The 20,194-nt window shown below is 40.9% G+C and overlaps 1 protein-coding gene across 4 annotated transcripts in view; it reads right to left on the bottom strand.

Moving 5' to 3' along the window:
- The window catches only part of LOC311272736 (protein MTSS 1-like), a 54,624-nt gene that overhangs the window by 12,817 nt on the left and 21,613 nt on the right, over nucleotides 1-20,194 (bottom strand). For all 4 annotated transcript variants that reach the window (XM_084379347.1, XM_084379349.1, XM_084379348.1 and 1 more), the window contains exons 4-7: nucleotides 9,434-9,518; nucleotides 8,915-9,006; nucleotides 8,228-8,302; nucleotides 7,946-7,957 (exon numbers count right to left, since the gene is read on the bottom strand). In XM_084379347.1, the coding sequence (XP_084235473.1) occupies nucleotides 7,946-7,957; nucleotides 8,228-8,302; nucleotides 8,915-9,006; nucleotides 9,434-9,518 (264 nt within the window). The remainder of the gene's footprint in view (nucleotides 1-7,945; nucleotides 7,958-8,227; nucleotides 8,303-8,914; nucleotides 9,007-9,433; nucleotides 9,519-20,194) is intronic.

The following is a 20,194-nucleotide window of genomic DNA, read 5'->3' as shown; positions in this document are numbered from 1 at the left end:
AAAAAAAAAAGGAAAAAACAATCACTCAGTTTGACAAATTTCACAAATGAAAAAACCTTTTTCTTTTCTCCTGAATATTTTTTCACTTGGTTTCACAGATGTGAGAAAACAGTTTAGATCAGACTGAGAAAAAAAAACATGAACAGAAGCATAAAAGTTAACAAAGCTATTTTCATTTAAACAAAAGGAAAAGAGTCAGAAAACTCTGTAATCAACAAAGACTCGACTGTAACAAACTTAATGCGTGATTTTTAATTAAAGACCTGTAATCCAGTGCATTAAGAGAGGAGAAACGAGGCGGCAGATGAAGCTTCAGACGAACCACAGACACGTTATTATCTGTGAAATCGTATATTCACTAAACAACTTGAGGCACAGAGAGAACGGCCTGTTCTCACTCTGCAAACACCCGATCGCTCCAAAACAACAGTTACAGCCGCCCACAGACCATCAACCCACATTAAAGAATTACAGAGTTTCTCTGAGAGAGCAGCGATCTGGAAACAAACCACCATCACACACACCAACACACACATCACACACACCAACACACACATCACACACATCATCACACACCAACACACACACATCAACACACACATCACACACATCACACGTTATAAATGTCAGTTGTATAAAGATAACTGATAACAAAGTACTCACATTTTAAATTACAGAAATGTTTCATAAGATTCTGCTTTTATTGTTTTATAGTTTTAACGACATCTAGAAATCAATTCTTCATCCTGGCTCTCCAGCGGACGTCTTTTCAACGTCCTCACAGATGTTGAATCGACGTCTTTAGGATGTTTTTGGTCAGCCGGATCTCAAAAGTTGTTGAGTTTCAGTCCGAGTCTGATGGACGGACTGTTAACTGTTGCTGACATGATTCTGTGATGTTTTTCTGTACACTTGGTGCTTTTCATGGGATTATTCTCAACAAGAAATGTCAGAGAAATCACTGCAGGAAACTCTGACCACAGTTTACCAACTGATCACATCCTGTCTGATCGTCATTGCTTCTGCTTCCCCCTCTCAGACGACCATCGTTTGGTAATCTCATCATCTGAACTTCAGCACAAACATAAACATGTAATTAAAGTTCTTCATCCCTCCAGTGAGATCCACGGCCGGGTCCTGTGGTCGGGCCGATCGACGGGAGAAGACAGTTCGGTCTGAACTTTTCCAGCCGGACGCTTCGGTGATGAAGACAGAAAACAGGCCGAGAGTCTCTTCACAGGACGAGGATGTAATTTCTGGTTTCCCACAGGATTCAACATCAGTCTCACATTTCTCAGCTCTTTCCTTCATCTGTCCTCTCTACTCTTTGTGTTTCTGTGTCCTCATGACCAGGTTACAACAACAACACACGTGTTTACATCAACAGTAGAAACTCTGAGAAATCCTGATTTTCTCTTCACTTTAGATCCGTTTTTTTACTAATTTATGAGATTGTTGATTAACGACGCCGCTTCCTCTTTCTGTCAGAACTCCACACGCTGTAAATGTTTGATTTTACAAAAGCTGAAAGTCACTTAGTTCAACTTTAAATTAGTTTAATTAGATTAATCAACCGTTGACAAGATGGCTGCTCACACTCAACATCACAGAACTGAATGATTTTGTTCATTGATGATCCCAATAAAGTTTTGTTGAATGGTTGTTATCCAGTGTTTCTGCTTTGATTCATCCAGAGTCTGTTTTATTGTTTTTATTTATTTACTCTTATTTTTCTGTCATTATACTGATTTATTGTTTTATATTATTATGCCAGAAACGTCTGCCAGTCATTGCTTTTATTAAACTATTTGCTCTTATATTGGACTTCATCATTTCTTTATTGTCATACCTGTACGAATATGATTTCAGTATATTGTTGTTCAGCTCATTTTTTCCCTGAATAAACAATGGTTGATGATAAAACCAGATGGCTGCCTCCTCAGAAATATTTAACAATAAAAGGATTAAAAGCAGCATTTCTTCCTGGATTCATGCTGTAAATTGAAATTAAAATTAAAATGTTAAAGTGACGTCTTCAGTTGTTTGTTTTGTCCAAAACCCGAAAACTCAAGAAAAAAAAGCAACAAATGTATGAAATTTCTTCTGAAAGACTGAAACTATTAATCAATTCTTCATATCCATCAACTACTTGATTAATTGCAGCTCTAGATATAAAATCTCAAAAGTTAAAGTAGAAATACCTCGTCACAGTTGTGTGCCACCACGATGATTAATGGGCTCAACAGCAGAATTATGATGTCACAGTGCATTTGACCTCTGACCTTTTGGATATCAAGCGTAGTAACCTCATCATTTTATCCAATCAGACATTGAATGTCAGATTTGATTATAATTATCTAATGAATTCTTAAGTTACAGTCAAAAATGTGATTTGTGAGGTCACAGTGACCTTTGACCTTTGGCACCAAATTCTAATCAGTTAATCTATAGGTCCTCATGAACGGACAGACTAGGGATTCAAATTTTAAGTCATTTCCTTAATCGATAGTCGGCTAACTTACCAATTGATTATTGATTAATCATTAATAATATATGAAATATGTTGGATCTTTTTCCTTTAGAAAACTGATTTAACTACTGACATGATCTTTGTTTGATGTAAAATCAGTTGGCTATATTAGGAGCCAAAAGAACAGATAAAGGAAACATAAAGTTATTGAATTTTAAACAAAATAACACAAAATAATGACTTCATTTTAATCGCAGAGCTCCCGTCTGTCACTGATCAACAACTAGAAACAAAATCCAACCTACACTGAAGCGACTAAATGGATCAAATATTACATCAGTTTGTGTCAAATGTCTTTGGGAAATTACTTAATACATTTTCTCACACCAATATTTTGTGTTTTATTTGGATACATTTGAAAAACAAGTGTCTGTAATCTGTTATGGTCAGATACTGTTTGATGTATTTGTGCTAGTCTTTGATTGTCGATTAAGACACTTTTATCCCTCAGACGGACAACTCGAAAACATAATGCCTCCGGTGCAGAGGCATAAAACAAAATGATGTAAACTAGCATTTCATAAGAGGCTGTTGTGTACAGTAATGTACAGACAACATACAATAAGAGAGAACAAGCAGGTTTAATACACACTGATGTTTAAACCAGCCTAAATTTGTCACGTTACAGTGACGGACAGCTGAGACTGAGGAGGTTGAGGGTGAACATGTCGGTGATATTGCTTCGCTCTGCCTGCTAAGCTGCAGAGAACCACAAGAAAACATCCAAACAAGCCTCTGCTCTCAGAACAAGTAGTTCCAGTCTGATTCATCGCACTAAAACCAGCCTTATTATGTTTGGAAACAAGAGCGTGTTGTTCCTGCAGACAAACGCCTCGATGGCTTCCAGCTTTGAATCGAGCCGCTAAGACTAAACAAACAGGACCTGGGTTTGACCCCAGAGGAACCTCAGATGTGGTCGAGCTGCTTCGGTCCTCCAGCCTGTTATTACCGCACGAGAGGAAACTCCCTCCGCAGAGTCACGAGAGAAGATTCAAAGAAGGAAAACAGGAGGAAGAACTCGTGTTGGAATGAAGTGAATGTGATGAGAGATGGAAGATGACAGATGGAGTGAGACAGGAAGGGAAACCCAGACAGGAGTCATCTTCTGGTGAGAGGTGACCACATTCAGACGGGAGGGAGGAGCCTGGAGGACATACTGATCTGATCGGACTGTTGACTTTATCGTCTATTTTATTATAAATGGGACCATAACTTACTAAATGAACATCATGCTGTGTTGAAGAAGACTTGCAACTAGAGATTGAGACCACGAACTCATCAGGAAAAAAAAAAATTTTTTAGAGAGAGAAAGAAATTCCTTTTTTCAAAAAATGTGTTTGATTTTTTCACAAGAGAATTTTTTGTTGTTTTTGTTTATGACTGAGCTTTTTGTTTCTGTTGGAAAAAAAACATTTCTGGAGATTTTTTTTTTCTGGAAAAAAATCCTTCCCGAAAAAACCCCAATTTTTTTGTTCCGTTTAACATGACTTTTTTTTTCTCTCTCTGGGAAAATGTTTTTCTCCTGAACAACGTTTTTATAGTTTCACACATGAAATGTTTTATTCTCCCCGGAAATGGACAAAAAACTTTATCCTGAAAAAAGCATTTTTTTCTTGAAATAAAGCAATTTTTCAAGAACAAAGGCAATTTTTCTGGAAAAAAATGAAAATCCCGGAATTTTCCCCAAAAAATTCCCAGATGTTTCTTGGAATTTCCACGAAAATACCCCAGAATTTTCCATTAAAAATTTTGTTTTTTCAAGAAAAAAAAAAACATTTCATGTAGAGAAAATAATTTATTTTCCCAAAAATGTCCCGGAATTTTTCCGAAAATTTCCCCCAAAAAGTTTTTTTTTTTTTTTTAAACAACATTTTTCCAAGAGAAAATAATTTATTTTTCTTAAGTGAAATTTTCCCAAAAATGTCTCGGATTTTCCCTTAAAAATTTCCCAGAAGATTGGGGGGTGTTTTTAAGAGAAAGAAATGCATATTTCAAGAAAATATACCTTTTTTCAAGACAGAAATTCTTCTCAAGACAGGTACAGTGATGAAACTTCTGACAAGTTTTTTCAAGAAGAAAAAAAAAATCTTGAAAAAAAGTTTTTTTTTCTTTTAAAAAGACATTTTTTTTTTTTTTTTTAAAGAAAAACAATATCAATCAACAATAAACATCCGGAAAATTTCCCTGATTTTTCTCGGAATTTCCCCGAAAAAATCCTGGAATTTTCCCGAAAAAAGAGGAAATGATTAATTTTTTAAAAGAGAAACTTTCCCGAAAATGTCCCGGAATTTTCCTGAAAATGTCCCAGAAGAGTGTTTTCCTCCTTCAAAAGTTTTGGCAAAACAAAAAAACATTCCTTTTTGTAAGGCTTAAAAATACTCATCAAACAAAAATCCCCTAAAATAAAAAAAAAAAAAACACTCTTCTGGAAGATTTTTGGAGAAATGTCTCTGTATACAGAGACAATGTTTTCTCTTAAAAAATCTGATCTGTTTTAAAAACATTTTTCAATTATTCTCTGATATTTTTGGCAAAGTTCCGGCATATTCCGGTCCAGGAAATTTCAGCAAGTTATGGGAATTTCCGAGAAAAATCCGGTAGATTTCCGGAATTTTCAGGAAAAATTCCGGGAAATCCTAGAAATTCCTGAAAATGTCAAGCTGTTGTACTTAGCTTCACAAATGTGCAAAATATATATTATAATACATATTGAAAAGATATTTTTTTCTTGAAAAGTTTACTTTTCCTTGAAAAAGTATGCTATCTTCCGGGACATTTTCGGCCAAATTCAGCAACAACATTTTTGGGAATTTTCACTTGAAAAAAAGAAATTATTTTCTGTTGTAAAAATGTTTTCTTTTTGTGAAAACAACACATTTTTCTGGGAAATTCTTGGGAAAATTCTGAGATATTTTCGGGGAACTTCTGGGAATTTTTTGGGGAAGTCGTCCAGAAAAGTTTCCTTTCTTGGGAAAATTTCTTTGGGAAAATTTCGGGAATTTTCCCGTGAAATTTTCTTGGAAAAATTCTGGTAAAGTTCCGGGACATTTTTTGGGAAATTACGGGATATTTCCTGGAATAAATCTGGAAATGCCAAGCTATTGCTCTTGGTTTCACAAATGTACAAAGAAGACTCCTGAAAAAATCTTTATCTTGGAAAAAGTTTTTCCTTGCAAAAGGCATTTTTTTCTTGGGAAAAAAAAAAAAAAAAAACTCTTTCCGAAAAATTTTCCGGAAAATCCAGGACATTTTTGGGAATTTCCTGGATTTTTCCCGGAAATATCCCGGAAATTTTCTTTTTTTTTTTAAAAGAAACTTTTCTCAAATAAAAAAAAAAGTTGTTTTTTTTTCTGGAGAAATTTCCACGAAAATGTCCAGGAAGTTCCCCGAAAATGTCTCGGATTTTTCCCAAATATGTCCCAGCAAAATGTTGTTGTATTTTCACAAAAAGAAAACATTTTTTCAACAGAAACTAATTTCTTTTTTTCAAGTGAAATTTTCCCTAAAATGTTGCGGAATTCCCCGAAAATGTCCTGGAAAAGTGTTGTTTTTTTCCAAAAGAAAGAAATGCTTTTTTCAAGAAAACATGCTTTTTTCAAGAAAGAGAAGTTCTTTTCAAGACAGGCTGGTACAGTGATGACACTTGAGACTGAAATTTTTTCAAGAAAAATGAACCTTTTTCAGGAGTGTTTTTTGTACATTTGTGTAAGCGCAACAGCTTCCAGGAATACCCGAAAATAAAATGTTTTTAGACAATATTTTTAGAGAAATTTCCCTGAATATCTTCCAGAAGAGTGTTTTTTTTAAAGAGAAAGAAATAAGAATAAGAAAAAACAAAAAACCCTCCGAACTTCTGATTTTTCCCAAAAAAATCCAGGATATTTCTGGGGAAATTCTGAGAAAAATTCAGAAAATTTTCAGGAAATTCTGGAAATTTTTCGGAACATTTTAGGGGATTTTTGTTTAGTGAGTATTTTTAAGCCTAGGAATGCGTTTTTGTCTTGCCAAAACTTTTGCAGAAGGAAAAAACTGAATTCTGGTAATGTTTGTTGTTTTTTTGCTCAGTTTCTAATGAGACAAAAAGTGATGAAGGCATTAAATGTGATGCAAAAAGTTGTTTTTCCCTTGTCAAAAGTGTCATCGCTGCCTGTCTTGAAAAGAATTTCTCTTTCTTGAAAAAAGGTTCATTTTCTTGAAAAAAGCATTTCTTTCTCTTGAAAAAAAAAACACTCTTCTGGGACATTTTCTGGAAAATTCGGGGAAACTTTTAGGGGATTTTTGCTATTTGAGTTTTTTTAAGCCTTACAAAAAGAAATTGACAAGAAGTTTGTGTCTTGCTAAAACTTTTGCAGGCCAAAAAAAAAAAAATTGCTATTCTTCCGGGGCATTTTGGGGGAAATTTCTCTCGGAAAAAAGATAATAATCTCTAAAAATCTTTCTTGAATTTTTTTAAACATTTTTTCTTGGAAAAAAAACAAACCTTTTAATTATCTGGAAAATTCCAGCGAATTTCTGGGACATTTTCGGGGAAATTTCTCTTAAAAAAAACAAGAAATTCTTTTCTCTTTCTGGGAAATTCCGGGATATTGTCAGGGAACTCCGGGAAATTTTCGGGAAAATTCAGGGAAATTTTCGGGAAAATTCAGGGAAATTTTCCGAACGTTTTCGGGAAATTTTCAGGGAAATTTTCGGGAAATTTTCAAGAAATTTTGGGAAATTTCGGGAATTTTTTAGGGATTTTTTTATGTGAGTTTTTCAAAGCCTTGTGTGTGCTTGTCTTTTGTCTTTCTAGAAAAAAAACCAATTTTTTTATTAGGGAAACTTTTCTTGAAAAAAAGCATTTTTATCTAGGAAAACTTTTTTCCTTGAAAAACCTTTCTTTCCTCGTAAAAACTTTTTTCTTGAATTTTTTTTCTTTTCTTGAAAAAACGTACATTTTTTTACCAGAGAATTTTCTGGGGGTTTTTTTGCTTCATGAAACCAAGTGGACAAAAATATTTCTGGAGAATCTTTTTTTTTTTTAACCGGACAATTATTTTTTTTGAGAGCTGTATGACTCACACAAACATCTAAACCACGTGGGAAAATACTTCAGCTGATCCGAGCAGCTGTTTTATGATGTGGGAATGCAGATGTGTGACAGAGCGCTGGATGTGTCATAGAAACAGAAAGACCACCAGAAATTTCTGTCTTGTCTTCTCACCTCCACCTGCTACATTCATGTTGAAACAAGTCAGAATTTGTAGCGCCATCTTTTGTGTTATTGCGATATTCCAATCAAACAACCACATAAAGTATTGCTTTGTCTCCAGAATAATCTCACATAATAACGAAGAACAAGAGAGTGAAGACAGAGGAGGGAGAAAGGTTTTCGCTTTAGCCCTGACAGGCGAGCAGGTGTGTAAAATAACTCACCGAATACATCGGCTGGTCAGAGCAGAGCATGATGGGAAACCGCAGGAGTCAGATTTTTGAAAAAGAGAGAAAAAACATGATTTTAACTTTTAAATCCTCACATCTTTTCACGTACTCCCCTTCATCATGTTACATCACTTCAATACCTCTTCATTATCTCATGAACACCACTAACAGTTTAATTATGTCTGACTCATTCCTGACCATTCTCAGCTTTCTGTGGCCTGAATGAATTCATAACTAACAGTTCATGAGTGACCAAACATTGAGGAGATTACAAACCTTTCTTTGCTTTCTTCTGCAGCTTCAGAGTGTCTGAAGATCTCTTCTTGATCTCCTGACGAGCCTTCTTATACTCTGCAGAGAAACACACACAGATTAGATGAAAACACACTGGCCATGTTTCCATAAAGCATTTTGTAGTATATCGCATTAAAAATGTTAATGGAAACGGCAAAATCTGCAAAAAATGTGTACGCTTGCTTGAGGTGGTTTTTGTCTTTTGATAATCAGAGGAAACAGAAATTGAACCAGAAACAGTTTTGACGAATAAACTCTGACGCAGCGAATATTAAACTCACGTGTGTCCGACGAAGACAAAATACAGCTACATGACTAAAAAAACAGAAATAATAACCAAACTTCAGTGACTGCAGAGTATAAGGAGATGCTACCTCTGCTGACTCTAGTGGATGATTTCATGTAGTTAAAGGTGCGATCTGTAAGAATTTTAGTTTAAAACAGTCAAAAAGTAAACTAATAAAGATTTTGGTGTTATATTAAGGCATCGCACCAGCTAGGATTTACTGTAGATCACCCTTGTCCCGCATTTTTTTATGTTTTTAACCCTCTTAAAATGACTCAAATCACTCTCATAAAATAAAGTCAACAGTAGAAGAGCCGCATCAATAAACTCGGTGTTTATCTTCATTTGTTGTCTGTGCTTCAGTGCGTCTGTGTTTTTTGTACCTTTGGCGTGATCTTTGTCGAGAGTGTTGGCGACTCTCTTCCACTCCTCCATCTGCTCCTGTAGAGGGTTGATCAGACAGTCCAGAAACACCCTGCAAACACACAAACGCACACAAACACACACCGACACACACTGTTAGAGCAACAGTCCCTGGTTTGAGGTTAAGAATAGAGGCTGAGTCAATGCAACAAAACAAGAGCGTCCATCAGTATATGATTAGTATGCATGATATATCCTGGCTGCTTCCTGTTAACATTGTCCATCTACACTGTATCTGACTCCACTGGAGGTCTCATCTTCTCATTTCTGTCTGACTGACTGTCTCCCTCCACACTGGGAGAGTTAATGGACTCGTGTAGAGAGAGGAAGACGAGGACGGAGGTGAAGTTTTCTTGCTCTTATAAAAAAGAATTGAGACGGACAGGAGGAAGCTAGAGGAACGGTGTTACAGCAGGAGGTGGAGGGAGAAGTGATGGTCAGAAGATGAGGATGATGCCGACACACAGATCTATACTCACATGGAGAACTGGCGGAGTTTGGCCTCGATGCTGCGGTGCCTCATGCACATCCTGGTGAGGGCCGAGCCGATGTCCCGAGTCCCTCCTGAAAACAGACGGACGACAATCTGTCAGTCAAATGTTCAAACCTGGAAACGTTCTTTAGTCTAAAATCCAAATTCACACTCACACACGGGATGTGAAACGAATAACAAGACTGTCAACACATCACTGTCCTCCAACAGCCAACCAGCAGAAGTATGAAGCCTTCATCTGACTTACACAACAGCAATCAGCAGCCCGTCATCATGAAAGCACCGACAATGTCGCACTTGCAAAAATGAATGCAAATTCAACCACCCCTGTGAATCCTGCACAACCAATCACAGCGCTCCATAAACCTCACTGCCTCGTGTGTGGGTGTGAAAAAACACTAATGTAAAGAGGTCAGAGGTCACCTCCACAACAGCAGCCACGTATCTGACAGGGACTGAGTGTGCGTCCCTTGCTCAAGGACACTCCAGCAGGGTGCAGACGAGGCCTGTTTGAGAGTCAGTGCAGCAGAAGCTCCACAGGCACCCGGAGGGACCAGATGGTCGTCCTCTGTCTCCCCCCAGACAGAGCGCTCCCTCCTGGGGGAAAGTTCAGCAGAGCTCAGCCTGTCAGCCTGGAGCTCCACCACGAACACACACACACACACACACACACACACACACACACACACACACACACACACTAATGTTTGTGTTATCGCACATGAAGACGAACATGTTCACTTACTTATTAAACTTACACAAATATTTATTTTATGTTATATTTATTATATAGTTTTATTATACCTTCATGTTTATTATGTTGATGAAGGTCCCCATAAGTATAATATACAAGTGTGTGTGTGTGTGTGTGTGTGTGTGTGTGTGTGTGTGTGTGTGTGTGTGTGTGTGTGTGTGTGTCTGGGTGGGGTGGTGAGCACTGCATTGCACCACTGACACCTCACTCTCTCTCCTCTGCTCTTCCTCTCTCTCTCCACATGTCCTCCTTCCTCCCTCCTCTTCATCTCTCTCACACATCTTCCTCCCTCCTCTTCTCTTCTTTTTCCTTCCTCGCAGCACAAAATGACCCAAGTTCTCAAAACGTCATCATCGTTTCCGTCAGCTGAAATCGAATCAAACAAATGAGAATCAAAATCAGATGTGCTCTTCTCGTCACTGACCTCTAATTTGGAAAAATCTGAGTTTATTGATTTTGTTCTTTCGAGGTTCAAATCGAACAGAGAGCGTCCACTAGATTTATAGTTGTTGAGGAGTTAAAGCGTCGCTGTAGCTGCTCCGACGTGTGACCCCTCACAGTTTTACCTCCATGGCAGCGACAGATGTATGTAGAGACAACGAGAAGCCGAGCGATGGAAGGTGACAACACAGAGATTTATGGATGTTTCACCTGTACAGTCGACTTTTAGGTGATGATGTTTTACTTCCACCTGCTGATCGATAGAGGAGAATCTCTTTCTGGTCTCGTTGGACTGTTTCTGTCCATCTTTAACTGATTTCCTTCAGTGTCATCACAGAGGACGAGGTCTGAATCTCCTGAAGGCATCATGGTGACTTTTTTTATTTTAAATCGTGGCGTAAATGTTTTCTTTGACGTTACGTTTCTGTCTCTCTTGTCGACATGATTACCTGAGTGTTTTGACCCCTGACCTCTCGTCTCCCCTGTCTGTGTCTGATCACTTTGCTGAAAGTCATTTTCCAGTTGAACCTCTTCTCCTCTGCGTCTCCTTCACACCATCTCCTCTCTCTTCACACATCCTCCTCTTCACTCTTTTCTCTCTGCAGACCCTCCTCTCCTCCTCTTCTCACCTCCAGACGAGGTGTTACCTTCCCCTCTCCTCAGCTCCTCTTCTCCTCTGTGCTTTCGCTCCTTTGAGAAACAAGGTGTTATACTCAGTCGTCAGTCCAAGCGGAGTTCCCGTCAGCCAGCGGAGCGATGAGAAATAAATCATTTCAGCGAGGCACCGCAGAGCTTTAGTGTACTTTAAGAGGCTGATGTTATTGTGTTGATGTTCCTGATGGTGGGAAACTGCTTTCTGGAGAAGATTTCTCTATTTAAATATGATTCAAAGCTGCAGCTTGGCGCCGTTTCTACAAGGTTTTTCATCATGCTGCTTTAGCTGTCAAGAGGAAAATGAATTTCCCAGACCTGTATGATCCAGAGAGTTCGGCTCCAGTGTTTTCTCGGGCATGTCTCCACAGAAGCTGAACGCTTCTTGACCTTTTAACCAGCCTGTTTAACCACAGCAGCTACAGAGAGTGCGAATAATCCTGCAGAGCAACAGGATTCAGAGCCACGATTATTAAGTGTCACAACTCACATTTAGTCCAAGAGTTACAGTTTAAAATCTGAGGCTTTATAAGAACATTTCAAGCTGAGTGCAGATCACTTTGTACGAGTGTGTCTCAGCCTCGAGCCTGGAAACTTGAGCCGCAGTGGAACAAAGAGAAGATGATCACTTCAACGAAATTGCTGAGTTAAGTGTAACAATAATCTGATGTGATTCAGCACGATGCTCCTCGTCTCTCTGCCAAGAAGCTGCCTGGACAAGTCTCCACAATTACATGAAGCTGCACTTCAGTTTTTCAGGCTAAATCATTGAATATTGCAGGAGGAGGAGGAGGAGGAGGAGGAGGAGGAGGAGGAGCAGTGTCTTTATTGAGGTTTTAATGTGGTGTCAGTGTGGCCGCTGACAGGACAAAGACGTCAGCACATTTGTCTTCGTGTTTGATGAGATTAAACGTAGGAATTCAATCATAAAGTGTTTTTTTTCTCTGCATGAATCTTTGAACTCTACATGATGAAACAAGACGACTACTCGCAGGTCTAGAAGCTGAGTTTGTCGCTGGTGAGCTAATGGCTAACACAGCAGCGAGACATGCTAGTGCTCGATCGCCAGACGTGTTTGTACCTTTGACTCCTGCCTCATCAGCTCTGTGACTGTAAACCCCGTCTCTGTTGTGGATACGTTCATTTTCTCAGACCTCACTCCAAACCAACTGTGGTCATCACTGTCGGGCTGTGCGATGGTGTTGGCGGACAGAACCAGGACCCGTCCAGGCTCCTGGTTTGTGAGCAACAACTCTTAAGTCTTCTTCTCCATCTGCAACAAGTTTGCAGCGTATTTCACCTCCATCGTACCGACAGCATGATGTTGTTTGAGGCACCAAACATAATAGAAACTCCTGAAGTATCTGATTCAGACTCTGAACCAGGGCTGCACAAGTGCAATATGCAAATCGCAAGAACGGCAATTATTGTATGAAGTGTGTCACAAAACAGCGTTTTAATGAAATGTTGTAGAGCTGCAGAGGAGCTCCAGCCAACAAAGCTGGACCTCCAGATGTAATAAAACATGTTTAATTCCTTTCTAAGTATTAGATCTGCGTTTTTTCCCTGTTGTGTTTTGTTTTTTGTTTTGTTTATTGTGCAACACTTGAGATCTTTTCGTTTCAGTCATTTTTCAAGCAGAAATGTCAAAACATCGTCTGGTTCCAGCTTCTTAAATGTGAAGATTTGCTGCTTTTCTTGTTATTTCTGACAGTAAATGAAGAGTCTGTGTGTTTTGGACTGTTGCAGATTAATAGATAGTGAAATAATCATGAGTTGCAGCTCGATGATGCAAATTCATTTGAGAGTTTACCAAAATTTAATTTGATTCAAAAAAATCGCACAAATTTACTTTAATCACAGAAACTCCAAAAATGTGGCTCTATTTAAAATGCTGCTGTTACTGGACCTTTACGATCACTTCCACCTGCTGAGGCCAATAAGATCATGACTTTAAAAACCTTCAGTAACGACCCTGTGTTTCAGTTTTTACAAGAGAGAATTTGTTACAAACTCAGAAAAAGACGAAAACTGAAGAAATCAACATAAAGTGACACAAAGACATGAAAAGTTAAAATCCTAAAGATGCTGTTTTAGAGAGCAAAGAGGCTCAGTTTTATGAAAACAGGCCAGTGGTACAAGTTCATAGTTCATAAATCAATAAGTTTAATGTTCATTAAAATGAAAAATACAACTAAATTCACTTTAAAATCCGGAAACACGTTTTTTTATCCCGGTGTTATCGGACTAGTCCGGTTCCTGCAGGGTCACAATCAGTCAATTAGTTTCTGGTCAATTCAGCTGATTGACCCGACTGTGGACTTCTCACGCTGTGTGTGTGTGTGTGTGTGTGTGTGTGTGTGTGTGTGTGTGTGTATGTGTGTATAATGACTGGCATTGAGACCCTGTTGACCCAATTCAGCGGGACAGAGCCGCGTCTCTGTCTGACCTGCAGCCGGTTCGCTCTGCAGCTGCAGACTGAACGGCCTCGAGGCTCCTCAGCAGCTCATCTGCATGTGAGAGCGAACGCGACCCGTTCAGACGCTCGCAGGAAGTCCGGACGATCATCAGCAGCGAGCGAAACAGAACAAGCGTTGAGAAGACATGAACTGTGTGAACCGTTCAGAGACAGGCTTCATTTGGGAGAGTACAAGTTTCAGGTTTTTCCATTTTCTACTACTTCATTCTTCCTCTCCACTACTTTTACTTGATACATTTAGTTACTAGTTACTTCGCAGATTCAGATTACTCAGTGTTTATAGGCTGTTAATCGGGACATCTTACCAATCAGATGTTGTTGTGGGCGGGACATTGTGTGAGAGGATGTTGCATCAGAGCCAAAGCAGCACATTTTAAAACTAGTTTGTTTTATCACTGATGCAGATACTCGGGTAAGTGCTGAACATCGGTCCGAGAGCCGGTTTCCCCCCGAGAACTGTTCATTTAAATCATGAACCATCCGATCGAAGAATAAGTCGACAGATGATGAGTTTGACGTCACATTTCAGACAATGGTGAAATCCTGCTACATCGACAGAGTGGAGGGACTTCCCCTTCTTCTAAAGTCTGATGTCTCTGAGGCCGCAGACGTTCACCAGCCTCGTGTGTCAGAGCACTAAAACCAGTGGAGGTCCCCAGTGAGAGCGAGACAAACACACTGACTCCTGTCTCCTGAACGACCCTGAGAACAGGATGTGTCAGATTTAAGTAAAAATGTTTTCAGCTTGTAAATATTAAAACTGAAGTGTAGAAACAGGAGGAACGAGCTCTGAGCGAGGCAGCAAACAGGACCCGTCAGACAGAGACTGGATGTAACCTTAATTTAAAACCCCGCACAGACGATCCTGACCAATTTTTCCGAGACGATAGCCTCTCTGTGGAGCGGAGCGGCGCTCGCAGCCCTCGGATGGCGAACAGTAGTGACCTGGAATACACGACTGGAATCTGAACCCGGCTGGGATGTGAACTCAGCCGTCACATCCCTGCAGGAGCCGCTCGACACGAACACTGCTGGACCCGGGCTGAGGAGCCGGAGCAGCTGAAGACACACACACACACACACACACACACACGCTAACACACCGTGGCCCAGCAGGACAGGCTGTAAATCACTGTCCTGTAGTATGGGACTATATTTCTTGCCTCGTTGCTGCAGGGAGGTTTCGGCTGGAGAGCTATTTTAGAGAACTGGAGCGTGAGCGAGGAAGAAGAAGAAGATGAGATGAAATCATAGAAGAAGAAGAAGAAGAAGAAGAAGATGAGATGAAATCATAGAAGAAGAAGAAGAAGAAGAAGAAGAAGAAGAAGAAGAAGAAGAAGAAGAAGAGATGAAATCATAGAAAAAGAAGAAGAAGAAGAAGAAGAAGAAGACAGGAAGTCAGAGGATGACACAAGAAAAAAGTCCAAATCTTTTATTTTGTCTCGATTTTTGCTGTTCACTGGTTCCTGAGCTGCATGACCCTCACATGACCTGTCAATCAGACAGTGTGGGCGGGATTACCGCCTAATCGATTAATCAATTAAGCATGCAGCTCTCGTAGCAGACAGCTAAAAATAAGTGTAGGAAAAGTTCACAGTGAGAGCAGAGTTATGATTTCTGGTTTGAGTTTGGCATCACAGCTGACACCATTTTGTTTTACTGGAATCAGAAGTGACCATATTTGGCCGAGAGGGTGGAGCTGGAGGAGGATATCCTGATTGGATAGCGACTTGTCAATCACATGGTAGCCACGCCCAAAATCCTAACCTGCTTTAACGTCTAGTTAACTCTAAATGGGACCAACATTTACTAAGTGAACATCGTGACGTGTTGAAGAACACTTGAAACTGCAGATTGAGACAAACTCATCAGGAAACTGGGTCATTTTCTCATAAGCTTACATGCAAACGGAAACCGGTGGAGTCGCCAACAAACAAACAGTTCTGCTGCGCTCTGATTGGCTGAATAGGAAGCAGAAGTAACCAATCACAGTAATGGTGGCTGTTAAAACAGCTTCGTTGTGTTGCCTGGTGGTTGCATCAGTCAGCATCTCTCTCTCTCTCTCTCTCTCTCTCTCTCTCTCTGTGTACATACAGCCAAGGTCACTCTACCACTTCGACACGTCTCACATGTCAACAAGCAGCAGAAGTGTCGCCGCGTCGCCGCCGTCGATCTCTTTAATGCCGCGGCACGAAATACCAAGTTACAGCTAATTAACCAACACGAGGGAAAAGGTCACGCCGAGCCCGGCTGGAGACGTTTACTTCACAACAACACAGGAACAGTTTCTTCAGGCGTCTTTACAACATTTATTGACCAGATTCAGTCCACAGCAGCTCCTCCCCCTCGTCCTCCCACACTAACCCAAACTGTGTCCGATGTTCCTGTTTTCCCGTTTGGTGCCTCGGTCCAAACTTTCACATCTCGCTCACGTCACACATTAAAAGAGTCCTGCAGCTTTTAGCTGTCAAAGAAAAGTAAATGTCAAAAGGTTGTCGGCACGCTCCTTTAACTGTGTCACAGTACGTGAGAGGGGGAGTTTTTTTGGCGAGGCCCGTTAGAGGAGTAAACAGAATTCCTCGCAGCTCCTCCGGGGTTGACCGGGTCGTACGGTCCTGGAATACCACACACCGGAGCGGGAGGGGAGCGGGCCTGAGATGCCTGAGAGCGGAGGCTGCAGGCTTAGGATGCCTTCTGCAGGGGTGTGTGTGTGTGTGTGTGTGTGTGTGTGTGTGTGTGTGTGTGTGTGTGTGTGTGTGTGAGGACAGTTTACAGTAGAGTTTTAGGATTCTTTAAATAGGCGTCCTGGGAATATCTCCCCTCTCTGATTACGTCCTCGTGTTGGACCCATGTATCAGTTTGCTGCTGGGATTTACTCTCATGTATCAGACCGTCTTCAACGAGCAGCAACATTTAAGATTTCTTGTTTTCAAACTCTTTATTTCTCCATTTTGTGAATGAATGTTTGACTTCAGGTCTGGTGGATCAGCTGCAGATCATCTATAATCAGTCGTCAGTGGACATTTTGTACATTTTGTCTCTATCTGATCTGCTGTGACCGTTATGTCTGGGCTCCTGGTGGGACGCTGGGTTGTCGTGGACAGTGATAACTGTCAGTCATCAGCAGCAGACAGCTGCCGTCCTGTCAGCTGCTGCGACCTCGACTCAGTGAACTGCTGCAGGTGTATTTTTGTGTAGTGACTGCAGGAAATCTCCAACAAATGAAATGAAGACAGTTTCTCAGCCTGAACAGACGGATGTTTGACTTAAATAAATGTGTTACTGAGGGTTTCATGTGTCCAAATTATGTGTTTTTACAATGAATTTCCTGTTACGACCGTTCAGAGGCTCTGAACAGTGAATTCTAGTGAAGACTGTTAAAGAAAACAGTGTAAAGATAAAGAGAGTCAGAATCAAAAGGAGAAGAAATAATATTAGAATAAGAAATATCTATATATTGCCCAGCCCAACCGGCAACTAACAAATATTTTTTACAACAAACTAACCTACAGCTTATTTTTTCTATTATTAAAAGAATAGAGAAAAGCTATTGCACACCTGTGGATCGACAGGTGTGTGGGAGACGACCAAGGACCAAAGTTAATGTCTTCAAATGACTTGTTTTGTGCGGCCAACAGTCCAAAAACTGAATATATTATTTTTACTTTCATGTAAAATGGAGAAAATCAGCAAATTATGACGTGAGAGCGTCTCAAAGACAAAAAAACATCTAACTGAGGTGAAAATAAAAGTTCTGCGCGTGTAAACTGTGTTTGAACTGTAACAGCGCCGTATCACTTGTCTCGTTATCTCTCCCATGATTCCTTGAACCTTCACACACACCCGGCGACAGATTTATCAGCCCGTGTGGAGGTCGGGGTGAATATCTGTGGAGATATTCATGGACGGAGACGAACGCGTCGGTTATTTCTTCCTCCTCCTCTGGCAGCTGAGAAAACAGAACCATCGACCCAACAGCTCAGAGGACACGGAGACAAACCAACCTCCCAGCCATCATCGGGCCTTTCACACACTGCTCACTGACTCCCTCTCACACACACACACACACACACACACAGACACACAGACACACACTTTGTTCAGGCTGACCGCACACACGCGAGGCGGGCGGGTGGAAACACGTTTCGATCTACAGAGAAACTGGAATGCAGAAACAAGATCCCGCTGATATCAGACGCTCTTTAATCCTGACATTTCAAAAACAACGTCCAACGCCATCATCCACAGCTTTGACAGCCAACACACACACACACACACACACACACACACACACACACACACACACACACACACACACTCTTTGAACCGGGACTAAAACAAAGTAAAGTGAGCGTTTGATTTGTTTGACCCGGGCTGCTGCCAGCCCCCCGAGCGAAACCAGAGCTCTTATTTCACCGCTAATCTGCAGTCTAAAAACGTTGGCAGGCTGAACTGTGCACACCCACTGCCCTCTGAGTGAGTGTGTGTGTGTGTGTGTGTGTGTGTGTGTGTCAGAGAGCTGTATCTGAATGCTAAAAGCTTGTGTCACTTTGGAGATCGACCTCGGCTGCAAAGACGCTGATGCTGCTGCAGTCAGAAGCACCTGAAGTACACACAGCTCCTGCTTTTATGGTCTCCTACAGTTCACAGCCAGTGAGGATGGAGATTAAAGATAATAATCAGTGTTTCCCGCACGTAGGAGACACTGGAGCAGCCCACCCAGGTGTGCTGAGTGTTAATGTTAACCAGTGATCGATGCACAGAAAACAAACTGACCTTACGTCTGTGTAAACTCGACGACGCTGCTACAACAATGGTGATGGTGCTTTCAGGTACTGTGAGACATGAAGTACGATCCAGGAAGTCCAGTTTGAGTGCCGGATCCATCAGTAACAAGACTCATTAGAGTTCATAATACTTTGAGACCTATTAGACATATTATTGTACTTCATGTTAGGGTTGGGACGATGGACGATGCCATCGACGCCATGGACAACTGATCCCTGACCGTCGTAACATCGTGATTCAAAAGGCTCCCCAGCAGAGAGCACGGTTAAGAGGTGTGTCCCCTCAGAGCTGCCGTAGGGTCAGAGTCGTTAGACATTACGTCTCCATGTCCCGTATTATTTTCTTATTAAACCAGCCTAGTTAAATGACCCAAGACACTCGCTGTCTCTCTCAGTTTTCTCAGCTTAGCTTCCTCGGCTAGTCGGCCAACGTTGTTTTGAGCATATGAGGCTGAACAAAGCTGAGTTGTGGACATGTGGTGCAGATGAGGACGCTTTAAACCGGGCACAGGGATGTGTGTCGGATGTGTGAGGCAGAAATCACCCGACACAGGAAGCGTCATACCTTTTAGTCGTCACGGTTACAGATCAGCCTCTTTGGGAAGCGGCATTTATTTTTTCTTTCCTTTTTTTTGAGGTTGACAATCAGATGAACACGTCTTCCATCGTCTCGACCCGCTATTCTCAAACTCTTCTGTATTTAAACGTCGGTCATGGTGGAAGTTGGATAATATTTTAGCAACAAACTCTAATTAGAAAATATTAGTTTTGTGTTCCAGTTCCTCCAAAGTCATTCTGCAGTAATTCACACAAAACAAACAGCGTCACAGTTTAAAGTCTCGGCTGTAATTTCAGAGAAATCAACACAACATGTTGACAGTCAACAGAAGTTACTCGAGCGCAGAAACGAGAGAGAAAGATCCAAACAGACAGATAATAACAGAGTGCTGCGAGAGGAGGTGAAGTGTCTCTGTATGGCTCTACCTTATCTCCACACACACACACACACACACACACACAAGGCAGAGCACTTAATGTTAATTACACACACACACACACACACACACACACACACACACACACAAAGTCTTGAGGCAGTCCGGCTTGTGTTAGTCGTCTACTTTATAATGAGCTGTAATCTATTCAGAAAACCCTGAAACAGTCTGACACAACACACACACACACACACACACACACACACACACACACACACACACACACTACAAACTGCAGATTACTACGTCTTTTAAGATTTCTTCTCTGTCAGACTCGTCTAAAAACAAACCTCCTGATCTGAAGGTGAAGATCTGGATCAGAACTTCTCTTTTATACTAAACTTACAGCTGAAGACCCGAAAACACCACACAGACATCAAAGCACCAGCGGTGACGAAGGCCGACTGTTGCGTCGCCTCACGTCTCCTGTGTCTCTGCACTTGAACACACCGTGACGACTACAGCTGACGGCCGACAAGCTCGTACCTTCTGCGCCCGCACCAGAGGAAACACCTCTCCAAACCACCAGGTGGCGGTAGTCAGTCATTCAAAAAGTATTAACAAGCCAACATGGCTGCCAAACAGTCAAAGTTCGAGAGTCACACCACCGGATATTTTTAAGGACACCTGGAGACATTTA

This window comes from Pagrus pagrus, assembly GCF_965226575.1.
Source record: "Pagrus pagrus genome assembly, chromosome: 17".
Lineage (NCBI taxonomy): Eukaryota > Metazoa > Chordata > Actinopteri > Spariformes > Sparidae > Pagrus > Pagrus pagrus.
The sequence above is the reverse complement of the archived record's forward strand: the minus strand, read 5'-3'. Positions and strand labels throughout refer to the sequence as shown.